The 14,529-nt window shown below is 40.0% G+C and overlaps 1 protein-coding gene across 2 annotated transcripts in view; it reads right to left on the bottom strand.

The window, feature by feature from the left end:
- Nucleotides 1–3,186: 3,186 nt before the first annotated feature.
- Nucleotides 3,187–14,529, bottom strand: part of ADAMTS18 (ADAM metallopeptidase with thrombospondin type 1 motif 18) — a 213,898-nt gene continuing 202,555 nt past the window's right edge. The window contains exons 24-26 of one of the 2 annotated variants that reach the window (XR_009548253.1): nucleotides 5,916–6,060; nucleotides 5,447–5,517; nucleotides 3,187–3,261 (exon numbers count right to left, since the gene is read on the bottom strand). Coding sequence is in view for 1 of the 2 variants with exons in the window: in XM_060185133.1 (XP_060041116.1) it covers nucleotides 6,029–6,060 (32 nt within the window). In the remaining variant the exon portion in view is untranslated. Of the gene's footprint in view, nucleotides 3,262–5,446; nucleotides 5,518–5,891; nucleotides 6,061–14,529 lie in introns of those variants that run through there. The other variant, XM_060185133.1, reaches the window with a different exon arrangement.

The raw sequence follows: 14,529 nt of genomic DNA, 5'->3' as shown, positions 1-14,529 counted from the left end.
ATTCCAAGTTGCCCCAATTTCAGGAGCCATCTTCCTCAGGTGATAGACTATGTTATCCAACCTTCCTTCAGAGGATGGAACATTCTCTACCATTGTTGATCTACATTGAGGGCAAGGTCCTATGGGGGCCCCCAAAGGGGTCCATTGTGTTGTTCCTGATAGATATGACCAGTGTCAATGGAGAGCGAGATCTATTCAAGGTCTAGGCCCATCACGTCTGTGTGGGAATCCCAAGACTCCCCAACTAGGGCCCCAGATGATAGGGTGGCCTGGTAATGACTAAAGAGTCAAAGTAGGCCAGTCTCTTGCCCATATTCAGCTTTTATTTATTTATTTATTTATGAGAAAAATAGGCAAGAGAGAAAGAACCAAACATCACTCAGGTACATGTGCTGCTAGGGATTGAACGCAGGACCTCATTCTTGAGAGTCTAGTGCCATAGCCACTGCGCTACCTCCTGGACCACCCCACATTCAGCTTTTGTAGTTAGTCCTTACTTTGACAAGGTTAGCTTTGGAGTGACTGCAGGAAGTGAAATAGGAAGTAGGTGAGGAGGATATATAAGTAGAAACTATTTCATTAGGTACTTTATGGTGTCTTTTTAGGTCTTTCTACCTACTTGCTTCATTTACTGACTCACTGCAAACTATTCTGTACTTTTGCTTCAGATATATATTTTGCCCTAATTTATGGATACATGTGTACATCTGCCATATCTCATGGGACCTGGTGTATATCTAGGTTTTGGAGCTTTGTTAAGAAGTGAACCACCTGAAATGGAATTAAGGAGTCTATGAGCTAGGAAAGATTTCACCCAAGTAATGAGGCTGAAGGGTTGACATTCCATGCCTGATGTCTCTGGACACATAAAGCCCATATTTCCCCCAGTCCTGGAACCTCTAGGGTGGGACGCACTTTCCTGCATGCTTCTCTCAATTCATACCAACTGATACTGCATCTGTTGATCCCAGCCTAATCGAGAACCACCTCGGCATGCTTCACTTCGGACTGTTTCCAGAGACATCATGCATGGAATGTCAACCTCATTAGGTACTTTATAGAGGAATTGGGAGGTTCCTGCTATCTTAGGGTTAAAGTAGGCAATAGTTATTTCTATAATAAGATCATTTGGTAATTGGGTTAACTTTTAAAATCCCATTGTTAGGATTTTCTGTATCACACATAACCTCACCATAATTTATGCTCTTTGATGTTATTTATATATAGCTGTGTCTTATAAAGCAATGCCACTGGTTGCTTCTGTTCTCCCTGGTCTAAGCTTTTAGGAGGGTCAGCATTTTTCAATCTTGCTTTAAATTTGCTACAAAGTAAGATTTCAGGGGCCCTGGTGGTGGCACATCTGGTTGAACACACATGTTCAATGCACAAGGACCCTGGTTCAAGCCCCCGGTCCCCACCTGCAAGGGGAAAGCTTTCTGAGTGCTGGAAGAAGTGCTGCAAGTCTCTCTCTCTCTCTCTCTCTCTCTCTCTCTGTCTCTCACCATCTCCCTACCCCTTTCCCTCTCTCTCTATTCCTCTCAATTTCTGGCCAATAAAGCCTCAAGCAGAGTGCTGGGAGAGTCTCGGCTCTCCCCACAGATGCATCTTTTGCTCAGTTGGTAAAGCATCATCTAGAAAGTGTGGTATGGGAAAAATGGCACTTAGTTTACTCCTCAGACCCAACCCAGAATTCATAACCTAACTCCAATATCAGAGTCCAGAGTTATTACTTCACCACTGATCTATGGGAACTTTACTCATGGGAATGAATGAACTGGTGGCAGTCAGCATAATCTTTTTTTTTTTCTTTTAGTGATTTAAAATTAATTTACAAAATTATAAGGTAATAGGGGTATAATTTTTTGTGATAGTAGCTTTTTATTTTTTTTAATATTTATTTATTTATTTATTTATTTTCCCTTTTGTTGCCCTTATTGATTTTTATGGTTGTTGTGTTTGTTATTGATGTCATTGTTGTTAAGATAGGACAGAGAGAAATGGAGAGAGAAGGGGAAGACAGAACGGGGAGAGAAAGATAGACACCTGCAGATCTGCTTCACCACTTGTGAAGGGACCCCCCCCCCTTGCAGGTGGGGAGCCGGGGACTCGAACCAGGATCCTTACGCCGGTCCTTGCACTTTGCGCCACATTCGCTTAACCCACTGCGCAACCTCCCAACTCCCAACTCTTTATTATTTTTTAAAAAATTATTTATAAAAAGGAAACACTGACAAAAACCATAGGATAAGAGGGGTAGAGCTCCACACAGTTCCCACCACCAGAAGTCCATATCCCATTCCCTCCCCTGATAACTTTCCTATTCTCTATCCCTCTGGTAGTATGGACCCAGGGTCATTGTGGGATGCAGAAGGTGGAAGGTCTGGCTTCTGTAATTGCTTCCCTGCTGAACATGGGCATTGACAGGTTGATCCATACTTCCAGCTGTCTTCCCCTAGTGGGGAAGGGCTCTGGGGAAGCAGGGCTCCGGGACACATTTGTGGGGTCATCTGCCCAGAGGTATAATTCTATAACATTCCTACCACCAGAGTTCGGTGTCCTTGTCCCCTCCATTGGCAACTACAGTGGTTCTCCCAACGTCACAGATATGGGTTGACTTTATATCTGTATCTGTGTCTATGTATTTTTTTTCTACATTCCTGTCTTCACTTCCTTTCTAAGCCACTCCTACATCTATTACTACTCCGAGTGTCCTTCCTTTCCCCCTCTGTTTTCTCTGATAAGAGAAACAGCAGGCACCAGAATCTTGAACTCCACTGAAGTCTACATGGGTCCTTAAAATTCTATTCCCAAGCTCACTATTTCTTCAGTGGGACAGTCAAGCCTGTAACAAGTCTACTAGCCTGTTAGAATTGTAGGGAGACATAGAGCTCTTCAAATCAGTATGTTAGTGGCAGACTAACTAAACTAGGAGTGAGCACTGCACCCCCGCTGATAATCAGGTAGAGGCAGCAAGTTTTTCTACCAGCTATGCTGTAGATCTTTTTACTTCTTTTTCAACAGGGTTATTGCTGGAGCTTAGTGCCTACACAACTCCTTTTTTTTGTTGTTGTTGTTCCTTTCCTGTAGACAGAGAGTGAGAGATAGAAAACAGAAGACACCCAGTATCTCTACACTGTTCCTGAAGCTCCCCCCTGCCCCCCTGCAGGTATTCCAATGTCTCAGGGCTAGAGTCCAGTTCCTTACCTATAGGAAGAACTTGTGAACTCTATTAGGTAAGCCCCCAGCCCCGAGATGAAAGTCCTACAGAGGAAAGGAGGTTGATATACATAAAATCTCTTGTAACCACTTATAAAGGTAGACACAGATGACCTAGCTGGAAAAAAAAATTAATAGCAGTCCATGCCCAACATCCCATCTTTCCACACCTTTCTTCAGATCATACTATAGGATCGTGTATGTGTGTGTATGTGTGTGTGTGTGTGTGTTGCCAGGGCCTCACATATACACATGAGTTTTTAATTCTTTTTTAATTTTTATTTATTTATTTTAATGAAAGGGAAATGGAGAGAAAGATACACAGAGAAAGGGACCAGAGCACTGCTCAACTCTCATTTAATGGTGATATTGGGGATTGAACCTGAGACCTCAGAGCCTCAGGCATGAAGGTCTTTATGCATAACTATGATGCTATCTCTCCAGCCTTGTGTACATGATTTTACTGCTTTGGGCTGACTTTTATCTTTATTTATTTTGCCTAGAAGGTTATCGCTGGGACTCGGTGTCAGCACTATGAATCCACTCCTCCTGGGAGCCACTTTTTCCTTTTTTTTTTTTTTTTCTTTTCTATTTCATTTTATAGGACAGAGAGAAATTGAGAAGGGAGGGGAGGTAGAGAGGGAGAGAGAAATACAGACACCATCTGACCTGCTTTGCTGCTTGTGAAACTGCTTTCATGCAGGTGGGGAGTAGGGGTTCGGACCCAGATCACTGCACGGGTCTTTGCACTTTGTCCTATGTGTACTTAACTGGGTGCTTCACTGCCTGCCCACCCCCGGTTGACTTTTTCAGTCAAAGTGAGAGGCAAACACAGGCAGATGGGGAGAGACACGGGAGTTCCCACAATGCCATGTGGTGTGCCAGGTCTGAAACCTGGGCTGCTGCATGCATGGGAAGTCGGGTGCCTGACTCTAGGTGAGCTATTTCTCTAGCCCAGAGTATGACATTCAACAGAGGCCAGGCACAGATAACAAAACTGTCTTATGGTTTCACCTTGGAAACACACACACAATCTTTCTGGCACTGTTTTAGAGGTTATCATTGACTGACATGTTTTAGAATGAGAGCCAGAGAGGTCACTGGGGGGTTTTGGTGGAGGCTGGCTGGTGAACATAAAGTTTAAACACAGTGTTCCTTTTCCCTTTATGACCTCTTGTCCTCTCTGTCTAGTATTTTCCACTCCATCTTTCTAGAGTCATCTCACATGCCACCACCTTTGCAGAATCTCCTCTAAATCCATTACGCAGAGCCAGTAACTTTTTTTTTCTCTTCTCCCATATCACTTTGTGCATAGGTCTATGTTAAACCATTTTTTAAAAGATGCATTTTATTGAAAAAACATAGTTTTATCTCTCCACCATGATACATAAAAAGAAAGAGCCATGTCTTATCTAGTGTTTCTAATATTGAACTTAATTTTGGCAAATAAGCAGGAGACACTTATGGGACATGTCAACGAAATAATATCATTTTCCTCATTTTTATCCTTAATTAACTTCCCATGGCCAATAGTCAGACAAATGAAGGAAAGTACAAATAGCATCTAAAATAAAGCAAAAGACCACACGTGTTATTTTTCATTTCAACCAGAAACCTAGAGCAGGAAAAAGCAGTTATGTTGCCCAAACTTCTTTTACAAATGGGAAAAACTGAGGTCTGATATTAAGACATATTTCCCACGGTAGAAACTAGAAAAGTGGATTAATCTTGATTTTAGAAATATATAAGGGCGAGAGAAATTGTTCGCCAGCTAGTGCACATGCCAGCCCATGCACACAGCTCAGGTTTTAAGCCCAACAACCATATGGTACTGGAGGATGCTCTGGTGCTAAGTGTCCCCCCTCTCTTCATCTCTCTCTTTCTTTGACTGAGGAAATCATTCTAGGAGCAGTGAAATCACACATGAATGAGGCACCAGCTAAACATACCACCAACAAATAAATAAATAAATAAGAAAGAGAAGGAGGAAAAGAGAAATGAGTTGGGTATATTTGCTTTTTATGCCTTTGTCCCTTTCACAAAAAAAATAATAACAACATTATTCCCTTGAGTCTCCATTAAAGAAGAACATTATAGAGTAAAATTGAATGAGTCAAAAGGGGGAGAGAAAGATGGTAGCTCCAAAATATTAAAGCATACATTTGATGGAAGATACAGTTAGAAAAATGCATTTCTAAAAAAGAGAAAACTTTGAAGAGGTTCCACTCACCCCTCCTCTGCATATCAGTGTCCTCTGTTTTGATAGAGAATCTCAGTTTTTCAGAGTATGCTGAATTTTCTCTGGAAAAATATGGAAAAGACTTGTTGTATACAAAGGCCTGTTATATGTAAAAGCCTTAGTATTCAACAGTAAAACGGACTTTCTTTGGGAGAGGGAAACTGAGGGACTTGGAAAAGGAGTAGAAAGGGATAGATAAAACTTAAATTTCTTTTATTTTTTAAAAATTAATTAATGATAAAGATAGGAGGAGAGAGAGAAAGAACCAGATATCACTCTGGTACATGTGCTGCAGGGGATCAAACTTTCAAGCTTGGGACCTCTTGCTTGAGAGTCCAATGCTTTATTCACTGCACCACCTACCAGACCACCACTTAACTTTCTAAATCTCAAATTTAAGCAGCATTTATTCCCTCTGAGTAGACCAAACCCCTCTATACCTGTCTTGTTATTCTGTGACCTTCTTCATCTGAAAATGCCAGAAACAGTTCTCATTGTCAGGAGTTGTAATGATATCAAGATGAGTTTTCAGATGTTTTTGAGGAGGAGAAAGGAAGCATGGTTTTGATGGAACTAGAGACCTCCAGTGGTCCCTTGTAGCAAATCTAACAAAAAGTATAGGCAGGACATGAACTACTAGTTTTCACAGCAACAGAGACATATATCTAAAAAGGCTTTTGATGGGAGTTTTCCAGCAACGCTCCCTGAGGACCACTGCCCCCATCCTCTTGAGTCCTATGTCACTGCACAACAAATATTCAACACAGATGTTTTTAATTTTTGCTTGTTGAATCCACCCAAAGCAGATAAATAAATTGCTTTAGCAATTGCGCTTTCAGGCTGCTTACACAATAGGCTGAAGTCATTCTTAGATTTGTAGTAAGAATGGGAACCATCGTAAAATTATGGAATATTGAAGAGTTTGGAAGAGCCCTTAAATGACTCATATATAGTGGTGTTGGAATCAAGGCAAGGGTTTCCAGCCTTGCTGAATATAAAAATAACCTGGGAATTTGCAAATCTATGGAATCAGAACCTCTAGAGGGTGAGGCACGAGCATAATATTTTTATATTCTTGTCAGGTTGTAATAATGTAGATTCAGCACTGAGGATTATAAAGTCTAATGGTATCCTTAATGATAGCTTCAAGGAGAGTATGAGAAGAAATCAAGTTCATCAAGAGGATTAACACAGAGAAAACTCCCTATGTGTTCTGGCTTCCAATGTAGTCATCTTTCCAAAGCACCATAGTTACTAAATTTTACATAAATCACATAGTTACAAAGGTCAACTACTTGCCACTAATTGTTTTTGACAAATGCTCCCAAAGGGGAAGCTTGTTCATACTGAATAACCTCTGAGTCAGGCCAATTAAAACTAAGCCTGTGAGTAGGCACCACCAGGTAACCACCAGTCAGGCCAAGTAGTGACAATGACACTAGTGGAGTCCCATGTCCATCGCAGTATTCTTTCTAGTTCTGCCTGGTTGTTAGCTGTTAGGATTGCAGGCACTTGGTGACCGAGGCTACTGGAGCTGGGGAGAGAAAGATGTAACTAGAGTGAGTTGAAAATCCATGATATTCAGCATTTTCCCTTGAGTAAATACCTACCCCATTCTGCCTGCTGGGCTGCTATGAAAATTTCCAGAGTTTTGAAAAGAAGTTGATTCTCTCATATTTTTCTAATGCTCTCATGGAGATAGTTTTTGGAAGTCTACTTCACCATCATCCCAACTCTTCAGTTTTTTTTTTTTTTTAATCTTTTCTTCTTCAGGCTGGTTACCTTTTATTAATCTGTTTTCAAATACACTGCTTATTTTATCTATTATATCTATTATGCCAGTAAGCCCACAGGGTGGATTTCTTATTGCCAGTATTGTGGTTTTTAAATTTTTTAATTTTTATTGCCACCAGGGTTATTCCTGGGGCCTGGTGCCAGCACTGTGAATCCAACATTCTTGGTTTAAAATTTTCAATTTGCTTCTCTTTTTTTTTTCATTTGCTGCTCTTTGATATCCTCTGCTGATTAAAAAAAATATATTTTACTTATTCGTTTTATGATTGAGGAAAACTCTTATCAGATATTTTAAGCTTTGTACCTACATTTCAGCTTTGGGCTCTTCTAATAATCAGGCTTATCATCTTTTTCTATAGGAATGGGCGTCCCCCTTGAACAGATCATATTTTAACAACTCACTGTAGGCTGAGAATTATTTTATATTCTCTCCTAGATATAGTGAATTCACCCAGATATGGTGAAAACTTTGACTTTTGTTTGGAAGATGATTTAGTTTTCAGTAGACTACTCACTATGTCAGACCCACAATATACGTGTTCTTACCTGCTATTGCTGGTATTTCAAATTTTCAGTTCAATTCTTTAAATACTCAATAAAGTGCCTTGACTCCTTTCCCACACATGTGAATCAGATAAAAAATTTATCTGGAGTTTATACTCACAATTTAGAAGTACCAATACCCTTTCTTTTTTAGTCATTTTCATTTAGGTTTCCTCATTTTAAAATATTATTTTATTGGGGGGTTGTTAGTGGTTTATAGTATAGTCTTTAATATACTATATGAAAGGCACAGCCTTTCATCTACCCTTGGCTAGCATCTAGGAGACACACCAGGACCCCAATATCCCTTCATTCTGTCCCTTTCTCTCTTTCCTCAGAGTCCTTTGCTTTGGTTCAATATGCCACACCCAGCTCAGGTTCCACCTTATCTTCCCTTACTGTCCTTTATTTATTTATTTATTTATTTTTTTATTGTTGTTGTAGTTATTATTGTTGTCATTGTTGGATAGGACAGAGAGAAATGGAGAGAGGAGGGGATGACAGAGAGGGGGAGAGAAAGATAAGACACCTGCAGACCTGCTTCACCTCCTGTAATATGTTTGATATCTATGATTTACATCAATCCCTGTTTATCTTCTATCTCACCCTACTGGTTTAACCCCCATGCTTCTCTCAAAAGCCTTTAGATAATTAACCTGTTTGCATCATGGAGAATAATTGTCTTGACCTTTATGTATCACATCAATTCTTGTCATAACAGCCCCCTGCCATAGGGGCAAGCTGACCTTTATGAAACCTGTAATTTCTGATGTATTTGAAAAATGTTCTTTGTTTAACTTTCTATATATACCCAAGCCCATCCCTGAATAAATCGAGTGTTCATATCAGAATCATCGCCGGTGTCTCCTTTCTGATCTCTGGGCCCCTTAGAGCTGGAGAGGGAGAATCAGTAAGCTTACCTTCCTGGCTGGAGTCACTCCATGTGAGCCCCAGCATTTCCGACCCCCTCATTCCCTTGCTTTGCTTCTTTATATCACTCATATGAATATGAGTTTATCTGGTATTTTTCTTTCTCTTTCTGACTTATTTCACTTAGCATAACTCTCTCCAACTCCATTCATGTTGTTGCAACTCACAAAACTTCCTATTTCTTATACTTTAATAGTATTCCATTTTGTGTATATACCACCTTTTATCATTTTATTGGGGGGTTAATAGCTTATAGTACAGTTGTCGACACATGGGTTAATTTCCACCTCTCCCCTTGACAAGTGTCTGCAAAACACTCTCATATACAACTTAGGCCCCTTTCTCCCATCATGCACCAGGACTCCAGTGCTTTTCCATCCCATACTTTCTTCTCCTTCTCCAGAGTCCTGTGCTTGGTGTAATATACCAACCACACCTAGTCCAAGTTTCACAAAGTGTTTCCCTTTCTGTCCTTTTTTTTTTTTTTTTTTTGCCTCCAGAGTTACTGCTGGGACTTGGTGCCTGCACCACAAATCCACTGCTTCTTAGAGGCCACCCTTCCCCCTCATTGCCCTTGTTGTCTATCATTGCTGTTGGACAGGACAGAGAGAAATCAAGAGAGGAGGGTAGGACAGAGAGGGGGAGAGAGAGACAGACACCTGAAGACCTGCTTCACTGCTTGTTAAGCGACCCCACTGCAGGTGGGGAGCCAGGGGCTCGAAACAGGATCCTTATGCTGGTCCTTGCGCTTCGTGCCATGGGCGCTTAATCCGCTGTGCTACTGCCCAATTCCCTCTGTCCTTGTTTTAAGTTCCACCTGTAAGTGAAATAATCTGGCATTTGTATGTGTTTTTCTTTCCTTTGGATAAATCCTCAGAAAAGAATCTGGTGGGCCATAGGGTCGGTCTATGTCTTGTGTCCAGAGAAATCTCCAGACTGCTTCCACAAAGGTTAGACAAATTTACTGTCTCACCAGCGGTGTAAGTTAATTTTTTTCCCCCACATCCTGGACAACATGTTTCTTCTGTCCTTTCTAACTTATGACATTTTCATGGGTGTAAAGTGGCATTCCCCTTGTCTTTATTTTCATTTCTCTGATAATCAGTGACTTTGAGCACTTCCTCATGTATATGGGCTTTATGGATGTCTTCTCTGGTAAAGATTCTGTCCATGTTCTTGCACCAGATTTTAAGGGTACTGTTTTGTTGTTGTTTGCTGGGTTTAGTGAGTTTTTTTTTTAATGTATTTTGGTTATTAGCCCTTTATCTGATGTATGGTATGTAAATTACCTTAAACTTTTGTATCTTTTGTTTTATTCCCTTATGGAAATTTTGGGGGACCTTGATAGGGATGGCATAAGATCTGTATATGGCTGTGAGTAGGGTGGTCACTTTGAAGATATTCTTCCAATCTATGAGCACAGCATGTCTTTCCATTTATTCACGTCTTTGTCCTTAAATAGTGACTCATAATTTTTGGTATACGATTCTTTCACCTCCTTTGTTAAGTTTATTTCTAGGTGCTTATTTTTTTGCTGATATAGTAAAAGGAACTGATTTGCAGATTTCTTCTAGTTTAGTGTTTGCATAGAGGAATGACACTGATTTTTGTATATTGACTTACTATATTATTTAATAAATTCCTACTAGATTCGTTTGGATGTTTCTCTATGTACTGTCATATTCATCTGCAGTTATTGTCAGTTTTACTTCCCTTCTGCATCCCTTTAATTCCTTTCTCTTGCCTAATTGCTATGGTTAGAAATTCCCAGATTATGATGAACTGTAACAGTGACATTGGGCAGCCCTGCGCTGTGCCTGACCCGACAGCTTTCCGTTTCTCACTCTTGAGTATGAGGTTATATCACATCCTTGAAATCCACTCATCTGTTATTGGTCACTTGAGTTGTTTCCATATCTTAACTATTATAAAATTCAGATCTTTAAGCAAGTTTTTTTTTCATATTTTGTCTTCAAAATTTGTCGGAGAGACAACCTGTATTTAGAATGCTTACATTATCCTGTAAGTGAATTTTTTCAACCTACTATACATTTTTTTTTAGTTTTAATTTAATTTAATTTTATTGTCACCATGGCTAAAACTGGGGCTTTGTACCTACACAACAAATCCTTTTGTTTCTGGCAGCTATATTTTCCTTTTCCCCCACCTTCTTTTATTTATAGGACAGAGAGGAATTGGAAGGAAAATGGCAGATAAAGGAGAGAGAAAGAGAGGCACCTGCAGTTCTGCTTCACCACTCATAAAGTTTTCCTCCTGCAGGTGGGGACCAGGGGCTTGAAACCAGGTCCTTGGACATGGTAAGAACATGATAACTTAGCTGTGTGCTCTACCACCCAGCCTCCACAGGGAAATATAAATATTAATTCACTGATATTTTGAAAGATGTATTCAATATATATATTGAATATATATATATATATATATACAATTATACACACACACACATATATTTTTTAACAGAGCACTGCTCAGCTCTGATTTATAGTGATGTGGGGGGATTGAACCTGGGACTTGGAAGCTTCAGTCATGAGAGTCTCTTTGCATAACCATTATCTACCCCTGCCCAAAGCTGTATTCAATATTAAACCCATTTCCAAGGAAGAACATAAAGATGAGAATATGCAACAATAATTTCTCCCCCCCCCCTTTTAAAATATTTTTTTAAAAATTATTTATTATTGGATAGAGACAGAGAGAAATTGAGAGGAGAAGGAGATATTGAAAGGGGGAGAGACAGAGAGAATACTTGCAGCCCTGCTTCATCTCTTGTGAAGTTTTCCCCCTACAGGTGGGGACCAGGAGCTTGAACCCAGGTCCTTGCACATGTAGTTTTTAAACAGTGCTAGCATTGGCTTGCTTAAAAATTGAAATTGAAACTATATTTTCAGTGAAAAGTATAAAGCAGCATGTATGAAGGTTCATGTGTCTGTGTACCAGAAGCTATTATAATCCTGTAAGTCAAGGTTATTTTAATTGACTCTTCTCTCTCTCTCCAGTGAAAATCACCTGAAATAGGCCTGTATCCTGTGGATGGGGAGGTGGTTCTGAAGGTCGACTTGCATGCATGTGTGAACTCCTACATTTGTTCCCTGGCATGATTTATTCCTGAGGAGTGCTTTGTTTTCTCTCACATAAAATGAATAAATCTGTGCAGGGTAGACAGCAATGAGACTCTCATGCCTGAGGCTTCAAAGTCCCAGGTTCAAACCCCTGTACCATCATAAGCCAGAGCTGAGCAGTGCTCCGGTAAAAAAAAAAAAAAAAATGGGGCCAGGTGGTGGCACAGCTGGTTAAGTGCACACACTACAGTGCACAAGGACCCCTGGTCCCCATCTGCAGGGAGAAAGCTTCACAAGTGGTGAAGCAGAGCTGCAGGTGTCTGTCTCTTTTTTTCCTCTACTTTCCCCTCCCCTCTCAATTTCTCTATCTTTATCCAATAAAAAAATAAAATAAAGAAGCAACAATTTTTTTAAAAAGAATAAATATAAAACCAAAAAAGGGCTTGTATTCTAAGTCCAGTGATGTCATCTTTTTCTATGTGACTATTAAGTGGTTTATTTACTTTTCTTGATCTTCAGTTTCCTTAAAGAGAGGAATGTAGAATAACAGAATTTGTGTGTGAGAGAGAACTAGAGAAGACACTATCCTAGACACATAGTAAATACCAGTCCACTCCTTCTGTGTAGCAGTAAATGTGCAAACAAATGAACCTAGCTTGTGGTAATTTGACAATTGTATTTGAAGGCAATAAAACCCAACATTTGAGTGATCTGAGCTGATAAGATGATCTAGATCACTACTAAATCTCCCTACCACTTAGTACTAGGAGACCCAGACACCTAATTCCTGAAAACAATCTTCTAAAAAAAAAAAAAATCATTCCTGACAGAATAATTCTGAAAGACTCTTTGTGCTAGCAAACAATACCTGGAGTGTGCCTTTCAGATAGACAATGGGTAAAGCAGCATACTAATCTCTCCCCCAAATCCTATTTCATATCTTCCGGACCTTGTAGAGGGGAGATGGATGGGAACAATTGATTCATTGAGAGTCCCAGGCTGACCTCCAACTCAGACCCTTACCTGGATGAGCACATTTGGATGCAGAACAAGTGCTTTGGCTCCAGTCACAGGTTGCTTCCTGTTCCCTGATGGAGGCTGGCTGCAGTTCAGCTATGAACTCTAATAAGACTGCCACTGGAAAAGACGTTAAAAATGCCCACCCAGTCGGGATTTAATTAATAGTCACACAGGAAACAACTTCTTCCCTCCCTGGGAAAAGGGGGTGGGTGGGTTGGTAGCTGGCCATTCCCAGGCTGCCAGCACTCAATCCTTTGAAGACCTCAGCCGGGTACCTGTGCCAGCAGGCTGGCGGCCCTGGCTTAGAGGATCCCAGGCTCTGGGGGTCTCAGCCACCAGTGAACCCATTTATCAAGCTATTTCCTGAAAAGCTTCAGAATCGTTAAAACTTTTCTTTATTCTTCAGATCTCTTCAACTGAAACATCTGCTAATTCTTCACTATTCTTTGTTTTCTCAGTTTTTTTTTTTTTTTTTTTTTTTTTTAGAAAATTTGCCCTCCCTTAGTGACAAGGAGACAAAGAGGTGTAGAATGCCAAAGGGAAGAGACCACAGCTTGAACTGAGCTTGAACCTCAGTTGTACAGGTGGCAAAGCAGCACACTCTCCAAGTGAGCTCTTTCTCCAGCTGAAGATTTTTTTTCTTTAAAAGTTTACTATTTTTATTTGGTAGAGACAGCCAGAAATTGGAAGAGAAGGGGGGAGGTAGAGAGGGAAAGAGAGAGAAAGCTGCACCATAGCTTTACTACTTGCAAAGCTTTCCCTCTGCAGGTGGGAACCAGGGGCTTGATAATAAAAAATTAAAGATAATAAAAAATTAAAAAAGATAAAAAATTAAAAGATTAAAAGATAATAAAAAATTAAAAATGTGAACAGAGGGGAGAAAAAACTCAGGTACTGTGGCACCTTGAATGTGGTGTCAGGGCTGGAGCCTGGGTCATGTGCATGGTAAGGCACGCATCCTACTTGGTGGATCATTTCTCTGGATTCACTCTTTGCTTAATACTTTAATTTTTTTAAATTTTATTTTAAACAAGGAAAAGCACATCTGATCTTCATTTGCATATGAGATATTGATAATAAAACAAACAGAAAGCAAGCCCTATCAAATGTTGATTGGGGTAAATTTAAAGTGAAGAATTAATAACAAATCCGTGGACTTTGACCTTATACATTTTTTTCTCATTGCCTGTGCAGATAAGGACCTGATAGCTTCAAGAATGTGGTCATTTTGGATCAGAAATAAGATCTTTCTTTCTCTTTCTTTATTGGGAGGATGAATACTTTACAGTAGATATTATTGGCACATGTGCAGAATTTCTCAGTTTTCTGCAAGACACTTTCATCCCCAGCTTAGGTCCTCCTGCACCATCATGTACCAGGGCCAGAACCCCCACCACCACCACCACCACACACACACTGATCCTTTAGTTTGGTGCAATACATTAAACCCAGTCCAAGTTCTACTTTATGTTTCCCCTTTCTGGTCTTATTTCTCAATTTCTGTGCATGAGTGAGATCATCCCATATTCATTCTTCTAATTAATATGTATATATAATATATTCTTATTTATTTATTTTTAATTTTTTTTTGCCTCCAGGGATATTGCTGGGGCTTGGTGCCTGCACCATGAATCCACTAATCCTGGAGGCCATTTTTCCCCCTTTGTTGCCCTTGTTGTTTTATCATTGTTGTGGTTATTATTGTTG

Source organism: Erinaceus europaeus, chromosome 2, assembly GCF_950295315.1.
Source record: "Erinaceus europaeus chromosome 2, mEriEur2.1, whole genome shotgun sequence".
Taxonomy (NCBI): domain Eukaryota; kingdom Metazoa; phylum Chordata; class Mammalia; order Eulipotyphla; family Erinaceidae; genus Erinaceus; species Erinaceus europaeus.
Note: the sequence above shows the minus strand (reverse complement) of the source record. Positions and strands in the feature narration are given on the sequence as shown.